The following is a 25,877-nucleotide window of genomic DNA, read 5'->3' on the forward strand; positions in this document are numbered from 1 at the left end:
TCAGTAAAAAGTCATTAACACCAACAATTGTACCTATCTGCGGTTGTAAGAGAATACAAAAACAAATTGTAAATTGTAGGCACGTCCCAATACAGGCATCTCATCCCCTAATGCGAATTAGAAATTCTGATAAGATCAATTAGTTCAGGCCTCCAAGTAATCCACAATTATCAGTTTAATATGGAATGTGTTTAAGACACGTCAGTAACATCCTTGTGGATTTCGCATCCATGATGTTGTACTCGAGCTGTTTGTTTGTTTTATTTCCCCAGATGAACAGCTTATTTTCAAACTAATATCAATTTAAGGCAATTCTGACCTTTGTTTGCAAATTTCAGGCTTTCATTTAACTTATTCAAGCACTGGACTGTTCTGTCTTCAGTTGCTGTTCTAAAACAGTCCAAGGGAATAAACGGTAAATGACCCTGTAATTTTAACATTAGCTGACCCTTAAGAACATGCACGAATGGAAAATTTAAAAACTCATAATTACACACCAGACTGACATGCATGGGTACTTGTGCTTTAATTAATTATGAATAATATGGGCAATCTTAATAAGAAAACATTATCCATTAAGTGCACTTCAATTAAGGCTTTGCTAAAATGTTGGCCCTTAATCCATCTAGGAACTGAAATCAATCACGTAGTGTTTTTAGAATTTATAATGGGAACGGCATACAAGAGCTACAAACTTGTCTTACTTGTGACTAGTCCATAACCTTACCTAAAGCTGGTATTTCTTGCCCCCATTCAGAACAGCAGACACTGTACAAGGTTTTCAGACTGGAAAGTAATCTTCACTGGGTTGCAGGGGGTGGAAGTTGACATGCAAAGTTCCTGGTGCCATCTCCAAGGCAGATACTATATAATGAATTATGTAATCATCTTCCTGCCTTCTGGGTGTATTTGTTAACATATTTATTTCATTTGTTTATCAACATTTAGATTTATTGTTTGTTTATTGCATGTTTGTTGTTGAAAATGAATCCCTCCAACCCCCCCCCCCCCCCAAAAAAAAGCGGAATGCTTAGAAATACATCAACAGAAAGGATAAAGGATAACTATTAGCCACAAATAAGACACTATTATCTTGTATTTATCTTGCTCTTATTGTATTATTACTTGTACTGTGATTCTTGAAATGTATTTGTTTACGACTGTAAGTCGCCCTGGATAAGGGCGTCTGCTAAGAAATAAATAATAATAATAATATATTTGCTCTTTACATGCAGTCGCCACTGACACTCTACATATGGTGTGCAGTTATTGAGATTTACTGATGGGAAAACATCATCTTGATCCAATGTAAATATAAATGATTGCAGAATACCCTGAGGTTACTTTATTTAAAGAACAAATGTTTGGCATCACCCTTAATCTGTAATATTCCATTAAAAATACAGGAAAAGAGATCAAATTCAGTTAAATAGTCCTCAAGTAACCTGCAACACTTCTTTGGTCAGTTGAAAACCAGAATGCTGTTCTAGGAATCTGTGTCTTTCTCCAAGTAAACATCAGTCTTCTGTGAAGTTAGGAAGGACTCCCATATTGCAAGGCGCTGTGATTAATAAAAACAAAACAAAACAAAAAAAACAACACATCAGTATTTATAAAAGGATTCCAACACATGCAATTGTCTCAGTACAACCACACAGTTCCATATCTCATTTGCCTCATCACACTAACATATTATAACATGTTCTATGAATTCATGGAAACAGAACATTATAGTGATAAATATACTGTATATCCTTGTAACCTAGTACATATGTAGGTACATGCAAAAAATAAAGTTCCTCAGTCATGACACTCCCTGATCAGCAGCTTCATTTAAAAACAAACCACCACCATTATCACTCTTGCTTCAACAAGCACAGAACAACGGAGAAAAAATAAAACATTCAAAATAGACATGGGCATCCAACCAAACAATGATGAGAACTCTGAAACAATGAGATTCAGACCAATAACAAAATAATTTAAGGAGACATTTTCAAGAGCAAAAAAATGAAAATACAAGGGAAAAATAGATTTGCAGATATAAACGTCACAGTCATATTTGAGAAACACGAGAACTTCACCAGATACCTGAAAAACACCTTTCATATTTCATCTTGTCAGTAAAAAAGAAAATGGGGAAGTCTTTGAACAATGTCTATACTTAAGCAATATAACCTAAAGAAGAGGGCTTTACTGTTGTTTTTGTACTTTACAGGCCATGTTATAGGCACCTGTGCAGCTTACAGAACATGCACAAAGACACCACAGCTTTCAGGGGCTGGGCCTCGAGCCTCACGCACTGGAGGCTTGGGATGTCTCACTCCTACTGCACACCTTGTGTGTTACTGTAATGTGATGGAGGTGTCACTCCAAGCAGTCAGCTTTTCTAGCTAAGCCTTGTTACAAATCGCTGTAAATGTGTATCTTCAAATACTGTTACATAAAATCTACATTTTCATAACAGTTATTATAATGCATCACACAATTGACCCTGCAGACACAGTGCTGTCTATCTGGATATAAGTTTGTTACTTTCAGTCTTAGATTATTATAAAACTAGACTTCTTGCAAAAATTCACCATTAGCGGAGGCTCACCCCTGATTTAAAATACCATTCCCTATTAATGTGTCAAAGGAACAAAACGCTCTTCTTTATTAAGTCAGTCATCCAGCTACTTTCCATTTAATACCCAATTTCATTCACAAGCTCAGGTCTGCCCAGAGCAGGGTGTTATTTATTTGTCACTTAGCCTGGATTTGATTAATGGTCAGACTGAGCCCCACAGCCCTTCACTGGCACCACACATTTTCAGGCTGTTCAATCTCTCAAATCCTGAACGGACCCACAGTGAATTCAAAAGCTCACCAGCTGCCAAGCTGTCAAAACAGTTTAATCAAGATGTCCATTTATCACAAGAACTGTGCCCATTACAGGCTTTTACCTCCCGTTTCTGGTGATGCCTGCTTTACATCAGTTAAGATTCCCATTCTGTTTTCAGCAGTAATATAATATATCATTTTGGCCTTTTCAACCAAACACAAGATCAATGAATTGTAAAACAAGTTCCCCCAAATAATGCAGTAAAACTAAATGGAGAGACTTTGCTTGAAAGTAGATCACAAAACAACTCACTATTATTTATATTATATATTATTCTGCATTTGCAAACTTTTTAAATCAAAGGCAAAAATAGCATTGATACATACACTATTCAATGTCACAACCCATCTACTGGACTATACAGTTTTTAATCAATATCTTAAAAAATTAATTAAAAGGTAAAGCAAAATTGTATCGAAGTGCCTTTTTCAGTGTTCATTTTTTCTGTAACTGAAGATCGTATATTTGACAGTGTGTGAATGACTGCAAAATAACCTTTAATACAATTTTATTATCTTATCATAAAAATATAATGAAAGTTTTTTTGTCTTTTTTTACTTGTAAAGCCCTTTCCAACATCTGATCTTGTCTACCACAGAGCCATATGGAGGTCCAGCTGCTTGAAGCCTTTCAAGTTTTGAGTTTCAAATGATCAAAATCACACAGCTGGAAAAGGTGCCTCACCTTCATTAAAAATGACAGTACCTAATCATCCAGAGATGTTGAGCCTGGGCTTCAGATGTCGTTTCACGTTTTCAAACTTGATGAACTAACAATTATCCTAAAGCCTTTTGGTCCTGTTGATATATTGAACCATTGGTTCAGCTTTCAATAACACTGACCACAGCTTCTCGGATGGGAAGTAGCATTTACCAGTTTTTTGCACAGACCTGAGGGGATACTTACTGCCATTCTTCTCAATGGCTCAATACATTAAACCAAAGTCAACATTTATTGGGGACTGCTCAGCAGGAATATTACTAAACTTTTGGGTACTATATTTTGAACACACTAGATGGGGTTCAACAGATATATGAATAAACTTGTATACCATTTACCTCTTTACTATTGATCATAGCTGTATTTCAAAATTTGTCCCACAAATGCCTTTAGTTATCCATCTTTATATCTCACAGCATTTAGCTGTCTGTGTCTTCAGAATCTCCTTTGACAATCATGCTTTTACCTTTCCTTGAGAACAATCTATAAGCCGTGTGTAGCTCTGCTTCCAGAGTTGTGGCCATTAATTGTCATGTCGCGTACCACTAAAAGGGTAAAACATGCTTTTAGGAATTTTCAGTTCCATTTCTGGTATCAAACTGCATTAAAAACCAAGGGTGTGACAAGCCTGCTTTCTTACATATCCTGCTATGTCATTTCCAATCACCTGTGTGTAAAAGAGCTTCTTCAGCAGGGTCCAAGAGTTTTTCTTAGTCTTCTTCCAACTATAGGCCCTATATTTGTAATACCTGTATTGCCAAAGGTCCAGTAAACATGGAAAAAGCAAATTAAGAACCCTGTTATCAGATTGCCTGGATCTACAGTATAAACATCCCAATATTTCACAGGTGTAAATATAATTGATAATTGGGATATCATCAATATCCTAAGACTGCATTTTTCTGGGACAGCATTTCACTGTATTAAAAAGGACATTATGTTTCCAAAAACTGTATAAATCCATTGTCCAGAGATACCAAAATGGAAATCTGAAAAGACAATATTATACTGATTAAAAAAAAGAAATGCACCAAACACAAGTAGAGCACAATCAAATACTCAAGGCAAGCAGATGAACAGTGTTTATTAAATCTGATCTTTATTAAGAGGGTGCTTTTCTTCTGGCAGCATCCTTGTTGCTATGGAGAGTCTCCATGGCAATGCCCCATAGCTGCTAGTATATATAGAGGCTGCACGTACACTATGGTGCTCCTGGATCACACACAGAATATGGGTTATAAGAGTTTCCAAAGTATCTCTGAAGATTTAGGAAAACTACAGAACACTATACAGATTTTTTGTTTTTGTTTGATTTCTAATATTTCAGCTCTTGGCACAAAGAGCTGCCACTGCCTTGTCGCCAAGCCTAGCTGGGGATATTATTGTTATGACAGTGGCATAGGCATAGGAACAAATTATAGATTTCCTTGAAGGTCCACAAAATCCCATGAACTATGACACTAATCCAAGATTATTCACAAACAGCACACCATACTTTTATACTGGGGTCACATCAGCTTACATCAATAACCTAATGCATAAAACCAAATTATTACATCAAAGGAAAGACTCCCATTACATAGCAGTTTGAGCCATGGTGAACTTCTTAGAACTAAAGACCTTCTTCAAAACATATACATATTTATACATATCTATATATTTATAGTAAAACATTTTATACTCATTGTGGAGAAATCTTGTTCGACTGGTTGAAGAAACAAATGTACAGTAGACCTGAGTTGGTATAGTCTTCAATGTAGGCTTCTCTGGAGCACTAATGCCACACATAAGCTGTTTCAACCACTGGAATAACTGCCAAGGAAACAATACTTAGCCCAATAGCTACGGCGGTTGCCTTTAGCTTAGTAAGCCATTTTAAAGGATAAGTGACCAAAATATGTATAACTGTACAAAAATAGGGCTGAAATGACAAAAACTATTTTGAACAGCCACATGCTGTTCACATACTAGAAAATGTTTAAGAGAATCCTAAAGATGAGCACTAACCTAGTCGTCCATTTCAGGTTTGCTAAATGAATTACCACACCTCTTGGATATTCCAGAAAAGTGCCACATACTGAAAACTTTGTCTGGAAATGAAACAACAGGATAGAGTCACCTTGTGGTCAACTCATAAACTGCAGTCATATATACTGTGAAACTATCAAAAAAAGTTCTCACAGTATGGAACGACATTCCACAAAGTTCCACATATTATTTTACTGGTATCCAGGACTTTTAAATACAAAAGTAATTTAGCTTAAATCCAAACCTTATAGTGTACAAGTATTTTGTATTCCAGTCTAGTAACTATTCCATTCGGTGGCTCTCCTGGGTGAAAATGATTTGACTAAATCATTACATATGATAAGAATATTTTAAATTATAATAAGCCTGATATCTGCTGAGCTGCAGCTACTATTTCATGTATTATGTTACTATCATGTATTATGCACTTTCCACTGTATTTAATGTACTATTTCAGGTATTATGCTACTATCATGTATTATGTTTTTTTTTTGTTTTGTTTACTGTATATCATGTATTATGCATTTCTGTGTTTTTAAAGTGTTATGGATTTTCTTGTTGTTACTGCATCTTGTAAAGCGCTTTGTGATGGTGGTCCACTATGAAAGGCGTTATATAAAATAAAGATTGATTGATTGATAATAATAATCTTTCTAAATTACACAGCAGTGCCTCAATACACCATTTTCTTCAAATGTAGATACTGGCTTAGATTGAACATCATGTATTGCTGATGCTTTTTATTCTTTTGACTGAGAAGAAATACACTTTTTAAATGTATGTCTCACCTTTTTGTAATAATTCATATTTGTGTCAGCCATGTCCACAAATGCTGATTTGACATCACCCTGCATGTTTCTTTTCCACCTTTCCCAGTCCACTTTCAGAGTGTTGTTAGCACACTCCACTTTATCTTCCAGCCTTCCAATCTCTTCCTTGAGCTGGGTGGCAGAGAGAAGAAGCTTACATTGTACTTATTTATGAATGCATGTGTTTGTTAATATATTAAAAACTGTTAGCATTAGGGCATTTTATAAAGTCAGCTTGCTAACCCAAACCAAACACTATACACCCATAATAGAGCACTGGAGGAAAGAACAGGAGATGGAGGGAGAGCCATGGTTAGCACACTGATCATTAGTTTTGTTAGTAAAAAAAAAATACAAAAATTCTCTATTCAATAGAATAACATACCTTTGTAGTTCCAAATGCAGCTAGGGTATTTCTACACCTACAACTATGCATCATACAGAAATGCTTCTATAACACTAACGACCATCTCAACAATTACCCTTTACTTTTTTTTGCAGCTTTATTTAGACAAGGTTTAAAACAGCTATGCATTAAAGCACAAGCAGCCAGAGCATTAATACTAGTCTCTGAAATGGAGCAGCAGACCATGCCCAGATACTGATAAATCTTGCTGCTCCACTGGATGGCTTAGATTGTTTTCAAAATCCCCAGTGGAGGAAACACTGTCAATTAGTAACAGTGCTTGCTCAGGACTGGCAAACTAACAAACATGCCCCAAAAAATATAAACATTAGCTCATTTTCAATTAACTTATTATTTGACTGTGCCATATTCATAAAAAAAAGTACAGCACTCACCAAACACAGGCAATCATGTTTGCATGTTTTATTTACAAAAAAAAATTCAAAATAGAAAATTAAAAACAAAAGCTGAATAAAAAAATAAAAAAAAAAGTGACAATTCCAGATCAAAGCTGTTTGGTGAGTGCTTGGCATTTTTCTACTTTGATTTTTTTTATTGATATATTGTGCCTTTAGCACCCCCCAAAAAACGTATTATACTTATATAATACTTATTATACCACACACAATGTGAACTGCCACTTAAAATAAAAATTACACATATGAACTCTTAACACAGACAAACCAAAATATTGTATGTGCAGCCATTACCGTAATAGGTGTTGTACAGCTATGGATTTTAATAATAAACAACTAACACATGCTTATACATCTCATTAAGTAATTAAATCAGCTTTAATTTTTAAAGCTGATAACAGATCATTGGAAAGTGATGTAAAGAGAAATCTCGTATAAGACTTAAGAAAACCCTGTACTGAAACTGGTGTAGCTTTTTTTTTCAATTGCTGTGCTAGGGTGAGGCTTGGCTTTGATCGAACTGCCATCTAATGGTTACCAGTGTTATAGCATGAAGAAGAAATACCTACAGCTCATGCTTTCTGTTGCACCACTTCTTTATTCAGCTCTTACTGACACTATGGTCAATTACACTTCCCTAAATGTGGGTTCAGAAAAGACTCATTTGATTCTTTAAATATGAATACATTAACTGAGGCTTCAATAAAATTAGTAAGACTGTATACAATTAGTGGAACATAAGCAAAAGACACAAAACAAAGACAAACACTAAGCTAAAGCACAACACTTTCTACCCAAGAATACCAGCATTCAAAACACTGAACGCAAGGTAACAGCATGCAATAGTGATATGCTTATTAACCTTATGTTCAAGATGTTGGGTAGTCAAATCGTCTTTAAAAAAAAAAAAAAAAAAAAAAGTTAGTGTAGTTAAGCATGCCAATACCGTACCCTCAATATACTTCCATGGGAGTTACGCACAAGTTAAAGTCATTCAAGTTACATTTAAAGATTCGATGCCAGATTTGTATTATAGTACATGTCTTTGCTCACTAAAAGATCTTAAGGGAAAGCTCACACTGCCCTGTGGACAAATTCATCACAGAAATGAATAAACCACAAGTGAATGGATTTCCTCTCCAGTAAGCCACTGTCTTCTGCATTTGATCACAGTTAGCACAGATTGCTTAACTTAGCTTAACTCCATTTTTTTGCAGATAGGGCTCTTAGTGTTTTTGAGTGATGGTAAGACTAAGGTTTTGACAAACGTCATATATAGTCAATAATCAAATCTTACAGGAGTAGAAAATGCTCCCCATTTTTTATATATATATTTTTAGAGTTAGCACTCGGATATGCGTTACCCAGATACAAGTCAGTCAAGTTTTACTGCCTTTGTAATCAGAATAAAATCAATCCCCATTATATACAGTGCCTATAGAAAGTCTACACCCCCTTTCAAAATGTTCACCTTTTGTTGCCTTATAGCCTGGAATTAAAATGCATTAAAGTAGGTTTTTTTTCATTTATCTACACATCCTACCACACAACTTCCAAGTGAAGAAAATATTCCAGAAAGTTGTAAAAAATTAAATTAAAAATAAAAACTGAAATAGCTTGGTTGTATGTGTCCACCCCCCTTGTAACAGCAATCCTAAATTAGTTCAGGTGTAACCAATCGCCTTCAAAATCACACACCAAGTTAAGTGGCCTCCACCTGTGTTAAATTGTAGTGATTCACATGATTTCAGGATAAGTTCAGCAGTTCCTGCAGGTTCCCTCTGCTGGGTAGTGCATTTCAAAGCAAAGACTCAACCATGAGCACCACGGCACTTTCAAAAGAACTCCGGGACAAAGTTGTTGAAAGACACAGATCAGGGGATGCGTATAAAAAAATATCAAAGGCCTTGAATATCCCTTGGATCACGGTCAAGATGATTATTAAGAAGTGGAAGGTGTATGGCACCACCAAGACCCTGCCTAGATCAGGTCGTCCATCCAAACTGGATGACCGAGCAAGAAGGAGAGTGATCAGAGAGGCTAACAAGAGGCCAATGGCAACTTTGCAAGAGCTACAGGCTTTTATGACCAAGACTGGTCAAAGTGTGCATGTGACAACAATATCCCAAGCACTCCACAAATCTGGCCTGTATGGTAGGGTGGCAAGAAGGAAGCCATTACTTAAGAAAGCCCACCTTGAATCCCATTTGAAGTATGCAAAAAAACCACCTCTGTAGCCATGTGGCAAAAAGTTTTGTGGTCTGACGAAACTAAAATTGAACTTTTTGGCCTAAATGCAAAGCGTTATGTTTGGCGCAAACCCAACATAGTGCATCACCCAAAGAACACCATCCCTACTGTGAAGCATGGTGGTGGCAGCATCATGTTATGGGGATGTTTCTCATCAGCAGGGAGTGGGGCACTTCTCAGGATAGAAGGGAAAATGAACGGAGCAAAGTACAGAAAAGTCCTTGAGGAAAACCTGTTGCCCTCTGCAAGAAAGCTGAAACTGGGACAGAAGTTCACCTTTCAGCATGACAACGACCCAAAGAACACAGCCAAAGCTACACTGGAGTGGCTAAGGAACAAAAAAGTAAATGTCCTTGAGTGGCCCAGTCAGAGCTCCAACCTAAATCCAATCAAAAATTTGTGGCATGACTTGAAGATTGCTGTCCATCAATGCTCCCCAAGGAACTTGACAGAGCTTGAACAGTTTGTAAAGAAGAATGGTCAAATATTGCCAAATCTAGGTGTGCAAACTTGGTAGAGACCTATCCCAACAGACTCACAGCTGTAATTGTTGCCAAAGGTGCTTCCACCAAGTATTAACTCAGGGGGGTGGAGACTTATCCAATTATGATCTTTCAGTTTTGTATTTTTTATATATAACTTTTTTCCCCTTAACAGTGTGGAGTATGGTGTGTAGATAAGTGACACTGCAGCCAAAACAAAGCGAACAAGACAAGCTACTGTAATGTAAAAGTTAATCATAAACAGTCTTAGATACTGTGATGCATGTTTTTTTTAACTCTGTAATCTTTAGTTGCTTTTGTATATTTTCATTTGTAAGCAAACTGTGACATTAAGGCCTCGTCGAGCACTATATTCTGCAATTTGGAATACTGACTTTGGATACTAATTCTGGAAACTGGTGTTTTGTAATCTTTTGCTAAATTGCACTGCCTTTTACGTTTTACACACTTCTGTGCATGGGTAACATTTTGATTTATTTTTGCTGTTGGGTCGTTAATGGGGAATTTTACATACTGCTACAATACATACCAGATTTAAAAGGATGTACTGTATTTCAGTCCATGTGTCCACAGTCGTCTCTTTTGGCAATCATATCGTTCTGAATTAAAATACTTATGTTGAAAATATAGTATTATACCAAAAAAAAAAACAACTACAGTACATCTAAATGGAAGCCTGCCAGTCCTTTCAGCGAAGTATTTTTGACATTGTATCTTTGTGTTCCCTGGAAAAACGTACAAGGGTTGAAACGGGCCAAAATTAAATAATCAGATATGCGTTACACTCATTTAACCGTCACTGAAGTGAAAATTGTATAGGGTTGGATATGTGAGTACTGACTGTGTATAAGTTTTACCATCTTCAGTGTCAACTACGTATATGAAATTTAAGACAAATGCTGCAGCTGTCCAGCAGGACTTTGAGTGTCGCCGTACTGAGTGTGGTGTCGCCGTACTGAGTGGTGTCGCCGTACTGAGTGGTGTCGCCGTACCTCTCTCATTTCACAATCAAGTCTCTGCTGCTTCTGCTGTTTGGCTGCTTCTGTGTTTTTGCCAAGGAAACCCCCAAACACAAAGCTTAGATCAGTGTGCTTCAGCTAGTGACACAGCGGATGTGTTAATCTTTAGTAACAGTGTAAGCTGAACTGATTTATGTATAAAGTAAAGTGTACAAGGTGATAAATAGGTATGACAGTTCAGCAACATGGGGAGCAAATACAAAGGATAGAAGAGATGGGTAAGGTGGGCACTTGACATGCATCAGGGTCTTTTTAACAAAGCTTTAACCTGTCATTTATTTTATAAAAGATAAAATACAGATCATCACAAAACTGGTCTAGACTGCCGAATTCTTTATTAAAAGTCTAGAACATTTTAATAAAAAAGAAAAAGTACACTTTCATTTAAACATTTTGAAAGAACTTTAAATAAAAAAAAAAGCTTTGTGAATAGTGTCCACAGTTCTACTGTATCTAGTAGTGTCAGATTGGTCCGTCATGTAACGTTAAAGGAGCACACCTAACAATCACGTGTAGCCACTCATGCTGCTACAGAATACTTTCGAAACTCAGCTTGTTGAACTGCTCTGTCATTATCATTTTTTTTTTAAAATCATCCTGTATACACATATACACACACACACACAACTGTATAGTTTTGCATCAAAGTATTTGGTCACCTATTTTAATAATGATTTTTTACATTAAGGTTATAAAAGTGACTTCCCACTTACTTCAAACAAGTTATCACAAGTGGCAATATATATGATTTGATTGTCCTCTACAAGCTATGTAAGAACTAAAAAAAAGCAGAAGGAAAATGGATATAACCGTGTTTTTTGTTTTCTGCACCTTAAAGTGGATTTTTAAATTAAGCAGCGAACTGGACCAGATCCTATTACCAATGTGATGAATGTGTTTGGATTTGGTGACGTGGGCAACAGATTCTGTATAGGACATCGGAATTTGGAAAAACAAAAATAGAACTTACATTTTCCTTGTCTGCTTTCTTATTGGCTAGAGCATCAACTTTAGATTCGTATTCCGCTTGAATGAAGTCTCGTCTTCTCAGTACAGCCTAAAAACTGAAAGCTTGTTACCATGGGGAAAACCACTTGAGCAAATCGGAATAAGCTAATTGTAAAACTAATTGTTCATCATTTTGTAGTTCGAAATATAAACCAAATCATTTACAATGACATAAATACAAGACACATATAATTATGCTGCATTTTAGTCATCATAAGCAAAACTTTTCCATTAGCCAATGCGATTGCAAGTGCTGATAAAAATCTAATTTTCCTAATTATGCTCACAATTAAGTAAAAATATTACCAGAGGTATGCATAACATTTAAATTGGACTTTAGTGGCAAGATCTCATTCCACATTAGTACATACGGGTATGCATTAAGACTAAGTTGAATATGCAGTACATTCCCATTCATACACTATACAATGGATACACAGCTTTACCAACAAAAAAAGCCTACCTTCAAGGTCTCTGCACAGAGGACATACTCGTGTAGGATGGGAACTTGGTTTTCAGAGAGCCCAGCCACTTGCTCCTCTGTCACTTTGCAGCAGTTGTCAATGCAGCCAGCTATAGCTTTAAGAGGCTCCACTAGTTGATCTTCAGAGCCTGACCACAGGGTGTACACAGGACCACACTCCTTCATTCCCTCCAGGTACTCTACAATATCAGTGGACACTGGCACTTTAAAATACAATCTCATTAAAGCAAATGTTTAAGATTTCCACCAGTAACTTTGAAATGTGCAAATTAGACTACTAATTGAATTACACATGGCAATTACATTCCTCTTTTTTCAGTTTATTGATGTCAGAAGTTTCCAATGTGTTGTAATGTATTCTTTAACAAACACACCCAAATCAGCCAGAATAGATTACACTTTTAAACAAGGTTGTGAATTTAAATCCTCTCCAAACACAAGCTTCTGTATTTTAATTTGTAGAAGTGCAGCATAAATAAAAGTTGTTTTTTCTTGTAGGTTTGCTTAAACAATTGGAATGGCTTCATTTTGGGTAAACTAAGAAATGTGATCTATTCAAATGCAGAGTGCAGTGATCTGACATGAGATCATTGTCCCGCCTCTTAAATCAACAACTTAAGAGCGACTACATCTTCTCGGGTGGAATGTTGTGGATCACAAATTAAAAATGTCTTTCAAGACTACATAACCAGTGTATCATTTTTAATTTCTGAGTTACATTAGCCTGCTTATTTCTAGATCAAATAATGGCACAATCTAAAACTCAAAACTCAATTTTCCTACCCTTTTGTTCTTTGACAATTCTCTGAGCGATCTTATCCAGCATGCCCATTTTCTGGCCGAATGTCTCCACATAGTCATTCATAGCAGTAAACTCCTCTGGGCGGTTCTGAACTCCTCGGACTGAGGCAGCGACTGCCCGCACAGTCTCCCCCATCCTGCTGAGCAAGCCGGGGCCCTGCTTCTTGTGGGAGACCAGCTCCTAGATGAACAACAGAAAGCGCAAGAGAAAGAATAAGTGATCATGCTTTTTGGCATTGCGATTTCTGGTTCAAGTTGTAGAAAACCAAACTGTAATTAAGGGATAATGACATTGCTGTGCCGTGTGACAAAGTGTCATGTATCATTTTTTGCTTTGTTATTGCAAACATGAGGTTTTAATTACCTACTTACCTCCAGGTGGCTTTATTGTTCTTTTATGCTCTCATAATCTCTATTATTCACCACACTTCAATAGAAATCAGAAAAGATACTAAGGTTTCATTCATAAATTTACCCAGGCTTGAGCTGTGAGAAAAACTTTGAAGTCCTCATTAAAAGATAGAATAGGATGATCTGCAATTCTGTTCACAAATTTCTGAAGTGCTTTTCTGCGTGTCTCAATGAAACCATCATTAAATCGTTCCATCATTCCCTTCATCACAAACTTCTCTGGCAATGGCTAAAAGAAAATGAAACAAGTAAAGTTAATGCACAGTACACGGTCATTTTTACTTATACTGCAAGATTAAAAGTTGTCAAATGCATGAATACAAATGTAACATATTGTGCAATGAATAACCGCACTGATATAGCTTAATTATGATAAAAAAAAATTCAAACAAACACATAAAACATATAGTAGCCATTTTCATGAAATATTGTCCAATACAAGTTAGTTATATACAGTGGGTCCCATGAAACATCCCCCCAGTACCGCGGTAGGCACGGTAACTGATACCACAGTGTGTCAACTACATTTGTGAAGAACAGCCAGGAGGAGCATTTTTCTTTAGAACGTAAAAAAATAAAATAAACCCTGGCTGGACACCAGATGGTGTCATTTCATATTATGCACCGAACACTGCATCACATTACTGGTCTCATGTTCTAGGGCCCCACTATACCCACGTCCAACCCTGGAACACGAATTAGTTCCGTAACACCTGTCTTCAAAGCAACAGTGTGGGAGGTGAAATCACTTTATTTTACCTCCCACAGGCTGGGGTGAGGCATGGTTTTGGGACGTATACTTGCATAGAAATTATGGGGATTAAAAAGTACTGCATTGATCATTACACAATACAAATGTGTAGACCTTTTTTTATAAGTGTATTCTTTTGTGTATTGCAGCATTGTACCAGCCCTTGTCATTGCATCCAATTTGAATAGAACATTGTATGTCTAATTGTGAGACACAATGTTGAAATTTCAAACAAAAACTGATATTGAAGTACTCTGGTTTGAAAAGAGGCTGTTATAAGGTACATAAACTAAAAGCCACCATGATATAACAAAGAAGCAGCTGTGAAGTATACATTTTATAAAGCAATACAGAAAATTCATTCAAATTGGCATCCACATTTACAGTATTTAGATTCTCAAAACAACACAGAACTAATCGCATTCTTTCTCTTGGCTGCAATTCAAACTGGGCAGCCTCCTTATCTAGGTTCCTTCAGTACACTGTTACAGATAGAACTGGACAGATACACTAGCTCTTTTATAATAAAATGTCTCTCTGGCACTGCTGGAAAAAGACAGTATCGATTTTACACTGCAAGCTACACCAGATTATAACCACGGTATACTGCGACGCACCTCGAGTTACTGTGAGTTTACCACGGTACCAGGGAGAATTTCCATGGGACCCACTATATATATATATATATATATATATATATATATATATATATATATATATATATATATATATATATCAGTAATTCTTTTTACAATTAAAACAATACAGCAACTAAATATCAGAACATTTGTTTTAGTAAGTTCAGTAAACTGTGTGCATACATTTATAATTAAAGTAGGATGTGCCTCTTCAAGTTTGCCCTTCAACCAAAGGAAATCTTGATAACGTCTACGAACTTCATATTCACTGGAGTCAAATTCACTGCGAGTTGTCTGTAACAAAGGACAGTGATATTTAGATAAAACCTACCATAGTGCTGAAGGGATTATGAGATGCTATACAGGAAATCCATATTTAATTACAAAGAATGAGGAAAGTGCAAATAGAAATGTATTTTACAAAGCAATCTCAAGATATAGCACATTCACTTTGACAAACTTTTTAGCTTGAGGAATTGAGATTAAAATAGCTTTTTTTTTTTTGTTTTTTTTTTTTTAATCGAACTTATGCATATTACACATTTAAACATGGCCACAAACTGCTCATTGGCAGAATGTTTGTTTTTTTAGGGAAAAGTTATCAGCCCCACAAACACATCTGACTCAAAATGCTGTACATAAACAATGCACAGTTTACAAAAGCCTCTGCAGGTAGCTATAGTAACAGTCTTACCTTTGTTATAACCCTGTAAGTAACGAAAGTCTCTATGGATGTGACGTGGCTCTCCGGGCAGTCTACTGTGATGAACACATCTTTAATGTCTTGCTCTTCAAGCTTATACTGGTTAATCATGGATGCAGGGGACATGGGCATAGAAGCACTAAAAGAGCTGGCATCGGTCAACGTGGCATCCTGAACATACACAAAGACAACTGTCATGGCTATCCAACTGTTAATTATATTTAAAAAGAAAAAAAGTTACATTTTCAATACATTTCAAATCAACAGATTTCATTTCATGGATGCGATTCTACAGCTGCTGTACTAGCTCATGGATTGTGCATTACAGCTGGTATGCCTGGTCTACAATCATTAAAGCACAGAGATAATGAAAACACTCCACTGGGTGCAGCATGAGATAGCAAAACCTGCCAATTGTCATATCCTTTTGTAAACATCAGACCATTTAGCCTACAGCAGCACATTCGTAAATGGGTTAGCCCTGCATGGAGTGGATACTACTGTATATATTTTTGGCATTTGGTTGATTGCAGAACACTTACAAAATATATCATTGAAACTGCACACACATTTAAATTGGATGAAACCCATTCCTTATACTTAATATAGTAAACACACTTATACCTACCGCTTTGAAAACAATGTGCCACTTGCTTCACAGGCCAACCTCAGAAAATTAATATTCTGAAGCATTGTGCATCCTTTCTTCTAAAATATTACATTTTTTCTATTATTATGCATCTCTATACAGCAACCAATATTCCTTCAAAAATGAGTCATTGTTCAAAATAACACATTGATAGGCCCTACCTATATAGTGCTTGTAATTAATAATCTTTCTCAGTTGAAAGTCTATCCATATCTTAAATTTGAGACATGTATTACGTAAATAACGTAATCCAAACAAATACACTTACCAAAATAAGTCAGCAGTTATTGTTTTTGGTTCTTTTAGAATATATGGTAACAACTGCTGACAACGTTTCAATGCGAAACTTTTACGTGGGGAAATGACAGAATCCTCTTACGCGTTTCTTAATTCCTCAGACTTGAAACAAGGGCGGAGGTTACAATGCAATAATTTTGACTGCTGCTTTCAATACAGCAGTCAGGTTTTTTTTTATCTCTGTTGTTGGGGTGCAGATGAGTATGTTGACATATTGATGAGTGAACTTTATGTGCTCTGTGTATGTTGTCTGCGCGTGACAGTAAGAGCGAACTTTCAACAGAATTATATATTTTTTTGTATTGTTTTATTATCTCTATATAAAATCTAATAGTTCATTTCCCAATACTGCATTTAAAAAGAAAAGCCCTGTGTACAAGTCTCAAACGCACAAAGTTTATAAACAAAGATGTTTGGGTCGTGGCAAGTCTTTTTAAATGTGAATCATTAACTCTTGTTTACAAAAAAAAATATATACGATATATATTTCATCTACCTTACTGAAAACTTCCAAGTCGTCATCTTCGTCTTCGTCTTGTTCTAGCATGTGCCTGGACAGGTCAGTTACAGTTTGTGCAGGGCTACCGCTGACCGAAGCAGCTGAAGATGAGCTTTCACTCTCCATGCCTGCCCGCTTTTTGAGTGTGGCAAGTTAGTACTGTATGTATAAACTTCAGGGTATTGCAGCTAGCCTGTCTCACTGCGCAACAGCGGAAACTTCGCAGACAGGAAAGAAAAAAAAACAAACAAACAAAAAACAGGTCTTGACACTGTAACACAAACCACAGTGAACATGCTGCTATAAGAACGGGCTGCTGAAGTTATTGAATTAAAAAATAATGTAGGCTTTGTTTGTTTTTTATCAAATGCAAGTGCAAACTAGGGTAACAAAACATGTCATACTTAAATTTTTGATTCATAACCTGAGCAGTGGTTACCATGTAGTCCGTGAGTAAAATCCAGGTGGTCCGCAAACTCCTAAAATTTAGCTGTGCAAAAGCCAATTTCTACACAATTACACGTTGTTCTACTACAATATGTATTACCAACCAAAGCAACAAACAGCTTTAACCACACTGTATATCATTATAAGATGTGTGTGTAGTCTGCATTTCCCTCCTTTGTGTGTTTTCTTTTATTACGTGTGTGTTTATAAATTAATATATATTATACAGCTCCCTTTGATGCAAGCATCGCCTTCAAAGCCGCCATTAACTGAAACAACTTTCTTATGTGAAACAAGTACAAACTAAATAACTGTTACACGTTATGACGGCACATTTGTCTTGTCAAAATTACATACTTATTTTTTTGTAGCCAGTATTATTTGGAAAAGCAAAATCGACATCTAGCACTCGCGTAAATGCACATCTTTCTAATCCGTGCACATTCTACTGCTTGTTTTCAGCGTTCGGGGGGGAATCTGTCTGTCCCGGCGTTTCCGCTTCGCATACAAGTACCGCACTGCATCCTAACTCGGTTACAATAACTAAATTAAAAGAAACAAACAAAACAATAACCATTAAAACGTTAGGTTACTTACCGTAACCCTGGTTCTCTGAAAGAGAAGACGACCACCAACGACAGTGGCGGCCCGTCCGATTAGGCAACTGAGGCACGGCTTCACTAAGAATTAAACGGTTCAATAATTCCAAAAGGTTAATATGTTCTGTGTATATTTTATTATATATATATATATATATATATATATATATATATATATATATATATATATATATATATATATATATACTCGTCTCTTAGTCTTATAATGGCTGGTGAGCTGGGAGGTCTTCAAGCCCTTATTAAAAAGAGGCTCCCCAAGCTCTGTTTGTGCACTGTTTTACCAACAGACTGAATCTAATTCTCCAGCAAGGGGCACAGTGCGTTAAAGAAACGTGTTGCTTTTTTGCAACATTGCAAGGCTTCTCCACTTTTTTTTACACGCTCTAGCAAACACATACAGCTACTGGACCAAACTGCAGTCAGAATGATACCTTCTCTGTGTGCAGTAAGGTGGACATCTAACAGCAGAGTTCTACATGCAGTTGTCTCTCAGAGAGAGAAACTATGCAAAGTGTTTCAGGAGGTGAACGATGCCACAGGTTGGGAAATAGAATCACGGTACAAGCCTTTGGATACCTTGCAAAGCTTAAGGACTTGCAGTTTCTGTTCTTGGCCTTCATCAACGGTAACATCTTCAGCATCACTGGCATTCTGTACGATGTCCTTCAGAAAAAGATTGTTGATGTAGACTACTGCAGTTCACAAATTAAGTCAACAATTGCGAGGATTGGTGAACTGCGTGAAGAACAGCAGTTCAAAGAAGTGTTTAATTCTGCAGCCACTGCCCTCGCCGACTGCCCTACACAAAGGCCAACAAGGAAAGGATCCTCTGAAGACAGTCGGAACAAGTTTTTGCCACTGTACTTTGAAATCTTCGATAACATCATTGCCCAGCTTTCTTTACAGACATCAGGGCCCTCCACTTCCTCGAGCTGTCAGACTCAACACGATTGTTCTCCAACTCGTACGGCAGCTACTGAAAAATGAGTTTGGTGTGGTCTTCAGAGGTGATCAGTTTCAGAACTGTTCAGTTGGTGATATCCTGCATTTAATCAACGAAAATGGACTGCATGAGGTGCTGAAGGAAGCATACCGCTTTTTTCTGTTTAGTTGCCATGATACTAGCAACAGTCAGTTGTTGTCTCCACCTTGCGCACTGAGATACCAAAGTACCAAGGGCTATGCGTGCGCTGCGGTACCGAAGCACCGGGGGGCAGCTGTGCAACTGTGCCTACCCTAACCACACGGTCACACACCTGGTCAGCGCATAGCATGCACCAGGGAGACAAGGGCCAAAGCCGCAGTGGGCAAGAAGTAGATAGGGGAGAGCACACTGTTTGTTTACAAGGCCTGACTCACCGAGGTGGGCGGGCCTACGCAGGCGGTGAGGTCTACTCGACAGTGGGGATGCGGCAAGGCCTAGCCCCGTGGAAGAGAGCACAGATGAAGGAGTCACTCAACAGTGGGGATGCAGCAAGGCCTAGCCCCGTGGAGGAACTGTGTACTCTCAAGAAGGAAATAGACAACCACTCGCAAGGGTGACTGCACAGGCAGTCGCTCACACACGACAGACGGATAACAAAGAGCGGCCTACCATGCAAGCGAGGAGGCCACTGAAAGACAGAAAGGCGAAAGGTCTTGGTCTTTTCAGAGTCGTTGATTCCGGGAAAGCGGCGAGCCAGCTTTCAGCACGAATGCAAGGGAAATACAATTGACTCAATTCGACTCGAAGCTCTTTTCTATCAACACGCTCAGCTCAACACAGAGGTCTTACCGTACCATCCTGAGAAGGAAAAAGAGAAATGGCTTCCTCAGGATGATGGTTTTAATCCGTCAGTGGGCCGGACCGAGTGCATCATCCCAGGAAGGGGCCTATGGGCAGCTCTGGTATAGAGAGCTCAGCAATTACCTACCCATTGGGCAGGCGTATCCCATACATAATGTCGTTGGTGGTCGTCTTCGAATTGGAAGGGAACCACAATTAGTACTTTTCATTTTCAACAATATAACATATATACTAGTGTTTCCAGGGAAACAGGAATACCCCTACTGTTTCCATAGTATACGTTTTTTGGAGAGGTTTGCTGCATATAGTAACAGAAGTTAATATGAAACAAAGAGGCTATATTTGTAGCTTGACTTCTAAACTGGTCCTTGGTGTGAATGATCGATTTCATCTCCATGTTATTATATGTGTTTATTTAGCCAGGTTTAATATCTTACAAGACTATATGCAGGGGTTCAACATCCCCCCCCACCCTTTTTTTGTGTGCTAGGATCAATAACAGTAATACTTTGAAACAAAATTAAATTAAAAAAAGACTGACATCTAAGATCCTTGAAAAATTGATTTATGAATAGATTGTGCTATCTGAAGGAGGTGGGGCTCAGACATGCAAGTGAATTGAAATTAGATAAAATTCGGGCTGAAAACATAACACGGTTGATTATTGAGACGATCGCAAATGGCATGCATGCAACACATTTCAATTGTGGAGGATACCGGATTCAACTTTAATGTATTTTTTTGTGTGAACCAGTATGAAGCTGTATGGAGTTGTTGTTTAACATATTGCTGTACAATGGAAGGATTTTCCACCCATTTAACTGCCATGGATGTAAGTAAATAAAACATTGTTTCTGAAGTTTGAAAAGTCTATACGCCTGGAATTATTCAATCCGAAATAAAAAGTTGAACTAATATGCAAAGCACAGTAACTGGATGATGCATCATAATGTATTAGCAACCTAGACTACAAAGTACTGCTTGTACTGTACCAAAATCTCCACTTCCATATTGGTAAATTTCAGTTTTTGCTTCTGAGCATCCTCATCATGGCTAGTACCAGGCTGCGGTCTTTGTGTTTCATTCATTTTCTTTGGGAATGTGTAGCCTACACACGCAGGGTTGACCCAAACCCGCTATTCATTGCGAGAGGTGAGTAATTCTCCACTGCTAGTTGCGGTGAGGGGTATTTAAATTGGTTGATTGCGGAATCGCCTGCTTCACCTAATTAGTCTTATAAAATAAGTCGTTATTTTGACGCTGAGTGCGGTCGTACTGAACACGCACATTACGTGGCCTTTTGCGGTCGGTTTTTCCTCCTTTATAAATTTGGACCTCCGTTTTATAGTTACTGTACATCTGTAACTGCTAACAAGATGGCTACCGGAAATTAGAATTATGAGGCAGTGCAGTGATTTCGAATATGTGACAAAGCTCCAACTGTCTGTATTCATCCAGTATATGGACAGCTGGAACCTTGCTCGACCAATCACATGCTTGTTTCATGTTCCATTGCCAGCCCTGGATTATAATGTTAAACTGGTCAAATTGCTAGTATCGTACTAGATGAAAATCACCTGCATGGTGTCTGATAAATCTGTACTGTAGGACTGCATTGTCCATGTTTGCATTACTTGAGGCACGGAGGTGATATCTAAATTCAACGACATTTCTGTAGTATTGAAACTTGAAAAGCAATATTCTGTTAACCCTGAAATCTGCAAGTTTAATTTTACTGGGGGTTAAGTAATTTTCTTCAACCTGGGGAGTTCTTGCAAGCTTTCAGAACAATGGTTAATGTCTTGGTGTTTTTTTTAAGTGTATTTCAAGCATTCAAAATGAGACACGATTCGCTTCCATGCTCAACTTTATTACCTTTCTTGGTAAAGCAAAAAAGAGCAAATACCATTAAAGCAGGTAATCAGAGGATAACTCAAGAAACCATTCTAACAGTTTAATTACACCTTTTACACCAAGATCTAATTTAAATAAGCAGTAATATGAGTAAAAAAAAAAAATAATAATAAAATAAAAAATTAAAGAAGCTTCTTCTGATCACACAAAACCAATGACTTTGTGATGCAAAAGCATTAGGCAAATCCTCTTCCAAAGCAGTTTCAATGGGAACTAACATACATGCAAATGTTATTATGTTTACATGATTATATTCACTATATTTCAGTCTGGATAAATTCTGTGTTTATTGATTAAACCACGTCTTACACAAAGTACTGTATGATTTACTATATACTGTAATTAGGTTTGACTAGGTGAGATGAGGTCTGTGCAAGGGCCTACTGCCCAGTATATCATATATAACATCGCTGCATTGTGTAGAAGAACTGTATTTGCATAATGACATAAGTAAACAAATCTATTTGGAAAACAATAGCCATCCTTTCTTCCTAAGCAAAGTAAGACCCTTTGTCACGTGACCCATAACTGCAAGGTCCAAGTCACCCATACAGAAGTGTAGAAACCCATTGTCTTTTGCTTTTGTTTGAATTTCTCAGCATATTTTAGCACTCTTTATTTCTACCATGTTGTGATGCCATGGTGTGGTTGGATACACATTGTAAGTCCAGTTTTGATTTCATTAATGTTTACCACGTATTGTATTGACACCATGTGGTTTCAGACTATCAATCATTCACCATCCTTGTTAATTATACAAACCTAACATGTAAGACACGAGTTGCACTAAAACTGCTCACTGCATTCTTCTCGCCAACGTCTTCGACAATACCTAACAGTGCTTAATAGGGTTCAGAACTAGAGATGTACTGGAACATGGACATTTATTGCATTCAGCTCTGGAGAATAATATTGAGATGCATTGCTAGTGTCAATACTGATGGACACCTCTGAACATGTTTTATATTGTGTTGTTGAGTCACAGCATGTAGGCTGTGCTTCCTGTGATGGAACACATTGGACATCTGCTTTAGTGCTACTAAGGAAGAAAACAAGTTGCTACATTAAAATAAAAATAAAATAACTAAAGAGCCGAAATCAATAGTTATTTTAGCTGACATTGATTTTTATTGTTTCTATGGGAACCATGAAACAGACTTTGCTGACAGTGTCTCTGTGTATGAGAAAGAGAGAAAGGAAGAATGAATATCTGTATCTTTTGAAAGCCCCTCTGCTCTCTATGGTATAGGTACTAAAATGAGAGCAAAAAATAATAATCATAAAACAGAAACTCGGGATTATAATAGCCAGAAGTTAAATAATAAATCTCATTCAATCCAGTTCACAAATTCTACTTTCTCCAGAGAGCAGTTTTAAACAAATACTATACATTTCAATAACAGGTTTTTATTGATCATCATGAAATCACATCTTCTAAAGTCATGCCAAAAAATATGCACTATACTTCCAATAGGTATAAATGAGGTGTGCTGCTGTGATCAACTCTTTGTCTACATCAAGCAAAAAGTAATGTTGCAGTACTAATGCTAATGCAAAGTTCATCTTTTTTAAGTCGGTGACCAACCAAAAGATGTCACTGTTGTACAGACAAAGATTCAGTTCAATGTATTTATTTATTTATGTTTTATTTATGAATTGGTAGGCCTAAATGTAAGGGCTTTTAACTTTTTTTGAACATACTAAACCACAAATACATAGCTGTACGCCAAAGTTCTTTTTCTTACAAAATTGAAACTGAACATCAAAATGTATACCTATTGCTCTGACAATTAAAACTTCAGAATGTATTATAACTATGCATTTACTGTGGAATCCATCCTTTTGTTATTGTTTGTACCATCTATATTGTGTTGCCCTGAATACCTGACTGATCCCTGGATAAACTGCTGAATTGAATTATGGGTCATCAATGTAATGTTGTATACTACTATTGAAAGGTCTTAATCGCTACATTTTTAGATAAGAAAAAACACTATTTATTTAGACATTTAAAGTAATACATTCATTTGAAATAAAAGTGTGAAGGAGCAATCATCATTTTGTAGTGAAATGCATGATAGAAAAAGGGTACAAGTGGACATAAAAAGATAATTTCATTACTACCCAGCATAAAGTCCTCTGTCTGTGCTGAATGCGAAGGTTAAATATTAATTGAATTTCAGATCATTTAAAATAATGCCCATGTGCAAGGTATAAGGAATGTTTTGGAGCAATAATGGAAAAAAAGAGATAAACACTCAAAATACAAAGAACCCATTTCCAGTTTCATGCATGAACCTTTTTGCAAAGTGTTCATTTGATACGTGAATAATAATGTAGTGGAGTGTGAAGATTTTGATTTAAATGCACACATATAAACACATTCCACATAGATATTCAGTTGCTGGTGTGACTTTTTTGCAACCTTTTACACAAACTGGAAAACCTTGTTTCACTGTTGTCCAGATTTGACAACACTATTATAATTTTACAAAGGTCAGGTCTTTGCTATATTCATTCTGGAATGGTCTTGCATTGCCCAGAACAATGAAAAGGTAATTTCTAGCAAATTGTATTCTTTTTCCAAAATAATTTATTTGACTGATTGATTTAATTGTGATATTCATTAGAAAAAAAATACTTTCATTGCATTTTTTTGACAAATGTACATTTTACTGAAATAAAAGTGTGATAGAGAGCTGCCTCTTGATTATCCAAATGCATTCCATGTTGTAATAAAATATTTAAAAATAATAATACCTAGCATAGACAGTGTTTACCTGCCCACTATACAGTATACAGGCTGCTATATACTTCAGCACTACTGAAAACACTCTAGCTGCAATATTCTTTGGGTCAATGCCAACCCACCAATCATTCCCACTCAAACATGTCAGACTTACGTATTTTTAAAACTTATGTAACTACCTTTTAGGTTTCTAGATTTTGGGTTGCTGAGATACTCTGCAGCCTTTTTGAAATAACAATTTTCCTTTTAACAGGACATGTAACATTTTCTCTATTTTAGAAAGTGAAATTAAACTGTTCCCATTATTTCTGTGCACTGCTGAAAGTTAGTATTAAAAAAAAGGTTCAAAAACTGTCCCAATGCTAATTTCAGACCTTTAGCTCAGCCAAAATATAAGGCCAACATATGTCTTGTAGCCTATATTTTTTTTTATAAAGATACAAAATGTTTTGGTGTTAAAATGTTAAAAACATACCACCACTGATTGAAATCTAACTATATTCCCAAACGGTATACCGAGTTATTCTTCATCACATACATTACAATTAGAATATATGCAAGCTCCCTATCACTTCAAGTGTTCAAAATTGATAGATAACATCTTACAACAATACACAGAAGCAGAATGTAATAAATGTGTGACAAAAGGTAGTAAGATGAATGCTTTCCTGCCAGAACTATTGTACATGCCAATAGTCAGTAGAAGCATCATGAATCCTGCGCAAAACACTCTTGGTTTAGTTCATGGCACAATCCCAAAATCTGTCTCTGGCAGCCACCGAGTTCTGCTGTTCCATCACTGACAGTTAATAATTAGATCAACATTACCCCTCAACAATAGGTTACATAGATCAGCTTCTTTCAAATCGCATTTCCTTCCTGTTAGGTCCATTAGCGTTGCAAACCAGACTGCCTTTAGAAAAACCCTTATTGCTGCTGTTTTTGAATGCAGCTCTTAAAACGGATTATGTAGGGCACATTAAGGCCAAATATACCAAAACTCTCTAGTGATCACTTTCTAGACCCTTTACAACAAAAATGCATCAAACTCCATGGCCGCTACACTGTATTGCAAAAAATATCTG

General features: G+C 36.7%; 1 protein-coding gene across 4 annotated transcripts; it reads right to left on the reverse strand.

Annotated features, from left to right (window-relative positions):
- Positions 1-1,319: 1,319 nt before the first annotated feature.
- LOC117416490 (sorting nexin-7-like) lies at positions 1,320-18,395 on the reverse strand. 4 transcript variants are annotated; one of them, XM_059034859.1, is made up of 12 exons: positions 18,081-18,213; positions 17,274-17,494; positions 15,823-16,002; positions 15,312-15,422; positions 13,804-13,968; positions 13,311-13,509; positions 12,507-12,706; positions 12,006-12,092; positions 6,421-6,573; positions 5,612-5,694; positions 4,272-4,353; positions 1,320-1,561 (listed from the first exon to the last, which is right to left on the reverse strand). In XM_059034859.1, the coding sequence occupies exons 2-12, from the start codon at positions 17,400-17,402 to the stop codon at positions 1,487-1,489; spliced, it is 1,464 nt and encodes a 487-aa protein (XP_058890842.1). In that variant the 5' UTR covers positions 17,403-17,494; positions 18,081-18,213; the 3' UTR covers positions 1,320-1,486. The 4 variants fall into 4 exon arrangements, with proteins under 4 accessions (XP_058890842.1, XP_058890843.1, XP_033883489.1 ...); XM_059034860.1 differs by lacking the exons at positions 4,272-4,353; positions 18,081-18,213 and adding an exon at positions 18,321-18,394; XM_034027598.3 differs by lacking the exons at positions 4,272-4,353; positions 5,612-5,694; positions 18,081-18,213 and adding an exon at positions 18,321-18,393.
- Between the last annotated feature and the right edge of the window lie 7,482 nt (positions 18,396-25,877).

This window comes from Acipenser ruthenus, chromosome 12 (assembly GCF_902713425.1).
Source record: "Acipenser ruthenus chromosome 12, fAciRut3.2 maternal haplotype, whole genome shotgun sequence".
Taxonomy (NCBI): domain Eukaryota; kingdom Metazoa; phylum Chordata; class Actinopteri; order Acipenseriformes; family Acipenseridae; genus Acipenser; species Acipenser ruthenus.

Bases quoted from the DNA above. Each gene is read 5' to 3' on its own strand.
- LOC117416490 (XM_059034859.1), bottom strand. From the start codon at position 17,402: ATGGAGAGTGAAAGCTCATCTTCAGCTGCTTCGGTCAGCGGTAGCCCT. The intron at 16,003-17,273 runs GTAGATGAAATA...GTGTATGTTCAG, and splicing joins ACTTGGAAGTTTTCAGTAAG to GATGCCACGTTGACCGATGC. The intron at 15,423-15,822 runs GTAAGACTGTTA...CCTTTGTTACAG, and splicing joins CTTACAGGGTTATAACAAAG to ACAACTCGCAGTGAATTTGA.